At 35.8% G+C, this 8,942-nt stretch overlaps 1 protein-coding gene across 1 annotated transcript; it reads left to right on the top strand.

Annotated features, from left to right (window-relative positions):
- Positions 1-4,976: 4,976 nt before the first annotated feature.
- On the top strand, positions 4,977-7,930 carry LOC143631514 (auxin efflux carrier component 2-like). The gene is made up of 6 exons (XM_077100269.1): positions 4,977-6,252; positions 6,350-6,593; positions 6,671-6,756; positions 6,881-7,038; positions 7,181-7,257; positions 7,576-7,930. Exons 1-6 carry the CDS (start codon positions 4,992-4,994, stop codon positions 7,640-7,642), a joined length of 1,893 nt encoding a protein of 630 aa, XP_076956384.1. The 5' UTR covers positions 4,977-4,991; the 3' UTR covers positions 7,643-7,930.
- Positions 7,931-8,942: the final 1,012 nt, after the last annotated feature.

Below are 8,942 nucleotides of genomic sequence, written 5' to 3'. Positions count from 1 at the left end.
ACAAGGCGATTCGGTGAATGAGCTACTCGTATATCCCACCCAGTACACTTCGAACAAGGAGGAATGTCTTGTTATTCAATCCATCTCGGCGGTCACGTGTTGGAGTTGGATTTCACGAAATGAGGTTATTTTTAAGGGTGCCCCCTTTTCGGTGTCTAAGGTGGTGCATGATATCAAAGCGGCATATTTTCTATGGGTTAAGCATAGAAGTAATCGCTCTAGCTTGGATTGGGAGAAATGGTGTAAATTTAATTTTGTGAATTTTCCGCTTTAAGTCTTTGTCTGGGTAGTTGTTTTAATATGTTATTTCTTTGTACTTTTCAATCCTTTTGCTTCTCGTAAATGGTCCTCTTTTTTTGTTCAATGATATTGACATTTCAAAAAAAAAAGTAGCATGCATATATTCACGTCTACCCATGCTTAATTTCATGTCTACCACGAGAATGTCAATTTAAGTAGGCAAGTAGTTTAGTAAAGTATAGAGAATTAGGATTGACTTCGATTTCTCAAATACCAATTCTAACAACTTCGGGTGGTTATAGTTTAGTCACACAACCTCCCCTTGGTTGATTAAGTAGGTTATAATTACACATTCCTTTAACATGTGATTTTTTTTAACTAGCATGATAACCTAAACAATCGTGTTAACAATTTTATTTCAGAATTATCAAAACTAGAGAAATAGATTATAGCTTATATCTCATCATTTCTAAGTACAATATAAGGATCCTTGTTTTATCTTGGATAAGTTATCAAGATATTCTTTTTACCATTTATAGTTTCCAAGAACATGAATGAATCATGAATGATTGTTAACCATCAACCTTGATTTGTTGAGTTAAATTAATAAAACATGTTTCATCAAAGGATAATTGCAAAATAACCATGTACTTTACAAAACGAAATCACATATTTAATATAATTACCAAGTAAAACAAAGCTTTTTCATAGAATTTAGATGGTAGATGGAGTTTTAGCTCATAATGATCATAGTTATGAACATCAAAAGAGATGAAATGACAAACACATGATTAAACTAGAAAAATCTAACCAATTATGGATGAATCTTCCTTCGACAATGGTGATGGATGATGATGATGATGATAACCCAAGCCTTTAAACTTTCTACAAGATCTTCAATATGAGTGTAAAGTGGGTGTTTTTATAAGTGAAACCCGTATAGAACTCTCTTCAAGCACAACAAATGAATGCAACATGCTCCTATATTTATAGGCTGTCTGGGAGTCCAGGCACGGCCCCGTGCTCCATGAGGCACGCCCCTTGTCCAGGTGTCCACTCGCATTTAATGCTCTATCAAATCATACATGCTGACTCACCACGGGGGCGTGCTTCATGATGTACGGCCCCGTGTTTTGGGTGTTTGTTATATTTTCTTTTGTCTTTACTGAAAGGTAACCACGGCCTCATGTTCTCTGAAGCCCGGCCCCTGTCCAGCTATCCATTATTTTGTCTTTTCTTGCACAGGAAAGCATGTGGGCGTGTTCCATGAAGCATGGGGTGTGTTTTGTTGAATTATTGGGTTTTCTTTGATTTTTCTTTGGCTTTTTATTCGTTTCTTCGTTTGAGGATTAGATATTCCTGAAAATATATTTTAACATGATAAGTAGTTATTTGAACTATATTATACGATAAAAGTTGCAGTTTTTAGAGATTATTTGATGCTAAAAAGATGTATATTTTTATATACATCAGTATGTGTGTTATGTATGTATGTATGTATACGTATATATGTTAGTGTTATGAACTTGGCTTGTTTGACACAAAATGTGCATTTATATATACATATATATATGTGTGTAGTTTTTTTAATATATATATATATATATATATACGTGTGTGTGTGTGTATGGCATGTATAAAATGAAAACTCATTTGAGTTGAGAAAACCCGTGAACACATGTAACATTATTTTTTTTTGTTTTTTTCATATATAATCTATGTTGTTACATTTAATTCAAAGCATAGAAAAAAAACAAAAGATTGTTTGTATTTTTTTTTAACTTTTAAACATATTTTTCAAGAGATAGAAAATATATTTTCACTACATTTTTAGTTAATTTTAATTAAAAACATGCGGTTGAAAATAAATTTTAGAGTTTCCTCAACTTAAGTGAGTTTTATTTTATCTTAACTATGTATGTGTGTGTACATATGTTAGCATATTCTTTTATATTTGTGTGTGTTTCTAGATGTATATGTTTATATGTTAATATTACAAATGCGGCCGGTTTAACCAGAAATATTATTTGTATTGCTTAACACATTAGAGGATTCAAGAGACGCTAAGAAGAATGCAAAAAGAAGCGTATAATGATGCACAAATTGATGAGGTCGAGTGCTTAACACGTGCCCTTGGTGAAAGACGTGGCTAGACCATGGATGTTGGTCGGCGACAAATTATATATACCCTCGACTAGGCGTGTGTGTCCTCACCATCACTATCACCATCACAATGGAAGCTAAAATCGATGCATTAAGCAAGGGAAAATTGTCGGGACATCGAGCAAAAATCAAGAATGGAATGAAGGCGAGGATGAAGGGGACAATGGAAGATGAGGATATGGACGGTCAGTTATTTGATTATGACAGTTTGACATTTGTATAAAATTCACCAAACACGTAATTTGACGTTTTTTAATTTTAATTCGCGTCTATATGTAGGTTTATTACTATGTAATTTGGGTCTAAAAATTAGGGCTGCAAAAATTTGTGAACTTTTATTTGAAAAGTTCGTTTAGTTAAATGAATGAACATGAACAGAGGTTGTGTTCATGAGCATTCGGTAGTGTGTTCAACATATGTAACCATGTTCGTTTACGTTCGTTTGTTTATGTTCGTCGGTTAATTTTTATAATATTTTTGTTTAAATTACCAACCTAACATTTAAATTTTATAAGTTTATTGTTTAAGTTTAGTTCATCTTGTTAATGTTTTTTTTATAAAGTCTTGGTTTAACTAATAACAAATCTAACTTGTGCTCCGTAGACAATATCTAAATAAACTTGCCGATTGAGGAATGATTATGTTTATGATTATTATTAAATGCTCAAGTTTATAATAAATTGAGGTGATTATGCTTAATGTTTAAGATTAAGAATGTAGCATTTTTTTCTTAAATAATAAATGTTTGTTTGCGTTCATGAGCCTTTCGTGAACAAGTTCAGTTATTTAACAAATTAACACGAACACAACTTTTAGTTTAATTAGCGTTCGTGAACAAGTTTAATGCTAAACAAAACGAACATGAACAAGACTTCGTTCTGCTCGGTTCAGTTCGTTTACATACCAAAATAATACTAAAAATAAAAAATAATAATAATAAATTAGCAACAACATGTGGCCACTACAAGGTTCGTCAGAATTCTTTTGTATAATTTTTTAAGTTAATAACTTAAAAAACATGTTTTAATGATGAGATGTCGTCGTTAAAACTAAAATATTTTAACAAATCTTTAATTTTCAAAAACTTTAGCGACGACATGTCTTCGATAAAAATGCTTTTTAATATATATATATATAATCAGAAATGCAATCCTTAGCCATTACGTGTTGTCGCTATAAACCACCTTTTAGTGACGAGATTTGTACCGACGTAAAATTTAGGCTATTACGGCAAGTTTCTAGCGAGGAGTCTCCCAACGGCATGTCATCAGTAAAGGATACACCGGCGACATGTCATCGGTAAAACCTATCGGGTAGATTCAATTTTGTGTTGTGACATGGCATGCTACGAGCCCTAACTTGCAACGACATCGCCCTAATTGGCACACCAATTACTCAATTAGCTAGGATTAGCCCAAGGCCGACTCTTAGGGAGGGCCAGGTGGTTTACGAACCCCGACCCGGATTTTAATATATATATATATATATATATATATATATATATATTATGTAAAACAATATGTATAATGTTTAATCTTAATTACACAACCACTAGCGTGGTTTAGTGACAGAATGTTATGACTTTTAACCAATAAGTTGTGAGTTCTAACATCAATTGAGAATTTACAACCCAATTTTTATAAAAAAAAAAAATTTTAACACAACCAAATCATATAACTAAATAAGTCAATTTAAAAATTAAATAGTTTAAACCCAATAAGATACCCATTTTTACTTAAAGCCAAAAAATATTTTCGCGTTCAGCCCAAAAAATTTTAACCGCTCTCGGAGCTGACCCTGGATTAGCCATGCAGCTACTCTACACTTAACATACTGTGACGACCTAACGCCATCGTTGTTTCCCAGTTGTCCCATACTATTATACAATTGATGTACGTGCAATAAGGTGTTATAATACGTATGTGCATGCGTTTAATGCACATGAGCATTTCTATTTTTTTTTTTTGCTGTATGCGCATTGCACATCACGTACATATATAATGTTCATGTTTATTTTCTATTCAAATATAATAATCATATATGTTGTATTTTGTTGAATGTACATGCATGTGTAGCTCTATTTATCTGTTCAATGTGGACACTGGTCAGAAATCGGTTGTAAATCTATTTTTATTAAAGACAGAGAAATGAGAAGCAGAAAAATAAATCTTATTGTATAAAGTTAAATTTTTTAACGGCATAAAGTTAATTAGTTATAGTAACATAAAATTGACTAAATCGATTCCCACGATATATTATTATCCTATTTTAATTCCCAACTAAACACAACCCAATGCATATGCCATTTTCTCTTATGAAAATATCGACATAATGAGTTGTTTATTTATTGAAATCTATACATTTTAATAAACAAATGGTATAGAGGATTCTCTAGGCAAGTTCCATTTATTGCCATTATTCATGAGTTCCAATACATAAGGATCTACATCCATCCATCACTTGTATGTTTTCTACAACCCTTCACACTGCAAGTTCCTCATCCCTTCTTCTCCACCGCCACCACCATTAATATCAACCCCCCGTGTGTGCCTTGGTGTGATTCTTTTCGTACATGTTGCAAAAGCACCATGATCAACGAAAAGGACATTTACGATGTTCTCGCAGCCATTGTGCCACTCTATGTTGCCATGATGCTAGCTTATGGTTCGGTCCGCTGGTGGAAGATCTTCACACCGGACCAATGCTCGGGCATTAACCGTTTTGTCGCGGTCTTTGCGGTCCCCCTTCTTTCTTTCCATTTTATTTCTTCAAACAATCCTTATGAAATGAACTACCACTTTATTGCGGCTGATTCCCTTCAAAAGATTGTTATGTTAGGGGCTTTGTTCCTTTGGCAATGGCTAAGTAAGAGCGGGAGCCTTGAGTGGATGATCACGTTGTTCTCCCTCTCAACGCTCCCGAACACGTTGGTCATGGGCATACCCTTGCTCAAGGCCATGTACGGGGATTTCTCTGGATCCCTTATGGTCCAGATTGTGGTGCTGCAGAGCGTGATATGGTACACGCTCATGCTGTTTATGTTTGAGTATAGAGGAGCAAAGCTCCTCATTACTGAGCAGTTTCCAGAAACTGCTGGCTCCATCACATCTTTCCATGTGGAGTCTGACGTCGTTTCCTTGAACGGTCGTGAGCCTTTACAGACTGACGCCGAGATAGGAGATGACGGCAAGCTCCACGTGGTGGTGCGGAGGTCTTCTGCCGCGTCCTCAAGATCTGTTATATCTTCGTACAACAAGTCCCATAATATCACTGGTATGACCCCTAGGGCGTCAAATTTGACTGGAGTAGAGATCTACTCTGTCCAGTCTTCCAGAGGCCCCACACCTAGGGCTTCCAGCTTCAACCAGTCAGATTTTTATGCCATGTTCAGTAAAGCTGGCAGTAAAGCGGAAAGCCCTAAACATGGGTATACTGGTAGTTTCGGTGGTGGTGACGTTTTCTCGATGCAGTCCTCAAAGGGCCCCACACCAAGAACGTCGAATTTCGAGGAAGAAATGTTGAGACTAGGGAAGAAAAGAACCGGAGATAGGAGTATGAGCGGGGAGTTGTTCAATAACAATAACAATTTAATTTGTTCTTATCCACCACCAATCCCAAACCCTACTTTCTCACTTGGATCCACTAGCGCCGCCACTAGTGGTGGCCCGAAGAAAAAAGAAAGTGGTGTAGGCGGCGTTCCAACGCCGCCCAACAGCAATAAGGAGCTCCACATGTTTGTATGGAGTTCAAGTGCATCTCCTGTTTCTGAAGGTAACATGAAACATGCAATTAATAAAGCAGCTGCCGAATTTGGAGCCATTGATCCTTCCAAAGCCGTACACACACCAGGTTAAATAAATACTATAACTTTTATTGTTGTAACCTTTTGTTTTATGTTTTATGATAATAAATCTATATATAACCAAACAATCATGTTTTGTCACAGAAAATTTGAGTCCAATGACCAAAACATTCGGAGACCAAAAGGAGATCTACATCGAGGAACCGAAACTAAAGGGATCCCCGTTCAAGAAAATGCGACCCGAAGAAACCGAAAATAAGAACCACCGGATGCCACCGGCTAGTGTCGTGACAAGGCTCATCCTCATAATGGTCTGGCGCAAACTTATTCGAAACCCGAACACGTATTCGAGCCTCTTAGGTCTCATTTGGTCACTGGTTTCATTCAGGTTCGTTTCCAACTAAATTCACCAACCACAACATTATGAAATAATATTTGTACTTTGTTTTAAATATTTACGTACAGATGGGACATTAAAATGCCAACGATAGTAAGTGGGTCGATCGCAATATTATCCGACGCAGGTCTAGGGATGGCCATGTTCAGTCTGGGTACGTAATAATAATAATACTTTAAAGATTGCATTGATAACTTGTATTATTATTATTATAGAATGAATATATTATCAGTAATTATTGATGTTAGTGCATTGAATGTGTATGTATATACGTACAGGGTTATTTATGGCATTACAGCCAAAAATAATAGCATGTGGGCAACGTGTAGCGACGTTCTCGATGGCAGTCAGATTTTTAACCGGACCTGCTGTCATGGCGGCTACGTCTATCGCCATCGGACTACGGGGTGTTCTCCTTCATGTTGCTATCGTTCAGGTTTGGAATATTAAAACTGTTGCATTTTTAAGAATTTGAACCTATAATTACCTCAAATATTTGTGAGGGATACCATACCACTAAACCAATAGGTTATAGGATCGATAATTAGACCGTCACTAATAATAATTTTAAAATGCAGGCGGCTTTGCCTCAGGGAATCGTGCCCTTTGTGTTTGCGAAGGAGTATAACGTCCATGCTGATATTCTCAGTACTGCGTAAGTAACATGTCGATATTATGAAAAGTGTTTTGTTCAAATACAAACGACTCATAACGTGACAAACATACAAACGACTCATAACGTGACAAACATAGAGATAATTAGAGTAGTTATTAATACTCTATAGTTTTTAAAGTACACTACTGTATTTCAAAGTTGTGGTACTCTGATACTAATACTCTAGTTATTTATACGTTTAGTGAGATAATTTTATTTCATACGAGTGTTTTTGAAAATTAAATATATTATTTTAAAATGGTGTCATTTATACAAGTCGAATTATTGATGTTTTATGTAATATTGGATAATCTGCAGGGTTATTTTCGGAATGCTGATAGCTTTGCCGATAACAATACTTTACTATGTGCTGCTTGGAGTATAAGATGATCAAAAGTCAACGTTTGGTTGCAAATCCAAGGCTAGATCGGTCAACGATTATGACTCAACGTGCGACGGGGCGACTTGCGTAGTGTCACATGCAGCTTACGCGGACCCACGGGATAAATTATAGTTTGCTTTCGGTTTTAGATTATTTTTCTTTTATCTTTTGTTTTTTATGAAGGAAACTATAGATGTAGGTGTCATAAAAAAGTGTAGAATTATTAATGCTAATTTTATTCTTGTTCTTATTATGTTTTGCCCTATGAATTATGGTTAACCCTTCAGTCAAAGAGAGTTCCATTATTGGGTCATTAAGAATATGATATTCACACGTACCACTACACACCTTTTAAAACAAAAAGAGTTACCTTCCATCTTAGAAAGATTCACATTATATTAAGGTTGGTTTCAAACATGGTTAAAAAATAGAGTTAAGAGTTTACGAATTTTACTGATTTACCTTTTTAATAATTTACACAAGAACCATTAATCAATGCATATGTAATCTAAAGGATACAACTGCAATTAGCTTTTCATAGTTGGATTGTTGTTTAGCAGAATACCTCAATGTTTAATATATCGCCAGTGACGAATAAAAAAGGTATTGATATTAGTTGATAATTACTGACAAATTACATATACAGGCGGCTTAAACGAGAAAAAAAGTTGTGTTAGGTTGAACAACGTTACAATGGGTATCCGACAGACCGGCGACATCCATCACTAATCCCCTGGTAAAGTTAAAATAAGATTTGGTATCTGGTATTTCATGTTTTATTGTCGGGAAGCCATATCCATGGGCGGATCTACGGTAGTAACGGGTGGTTCCGCGGAACCACCCGAGTTTCGAAATTATAGTGTATTTATATATAGAAAATAATAAAAGAACCACCTTATAAATTATACAGGAACCATCTTAAAAACATATAAAATGCATGCCCGGCTGGTAGTTTGTGGGTTTTGTAACCCGGAGGTCGCAAGTTCTATTCCCGTCTTTTAACAGTTTTTTTTTTTTTACTAAGTTACCCTAAGTCCCTAACTGATGTTAGCCTGTTAGGGTTTTTTATAACATAAGCAAAGCAGCTCAGCAGCTGCAGCGCCTCTGTCCACCACTCCACCCTCAGCTCAGCCACTCCGGCACACCGCCTCCGCCTCTGATTGAATCAGTCACACGTAAACGGTAAACCGAACTGGTTTCAAACCCCTGAACCAATCCTTGCCCCCATAAAAATCAATTCCAACAAAAACCGATATTGACCAAACTAAACCCGGTTGTCCACACCGTCGTCCGTCGCTGCAGA

The sequence above is a fragment of the Bidens hawaiensis genome, unplaced genomic scaffold, assembly GCF_021521415.1.
Source record: "Bidens hawaiensis isolate Kalapana, Puna unplaced genomic scaffold, B.hawaiensis_p1.1 tig00006085_1, whole genome shotgun sequence".
NCBI lineage: Eukaryota > Viridiplantae > Streptophyta > Magnoliopsida > Asterales > Asteraceae > Bidens > Bidens hawaiensis.
This window is presented reverse-complemented; position numbering and strand designations above follow the sequence as displayed.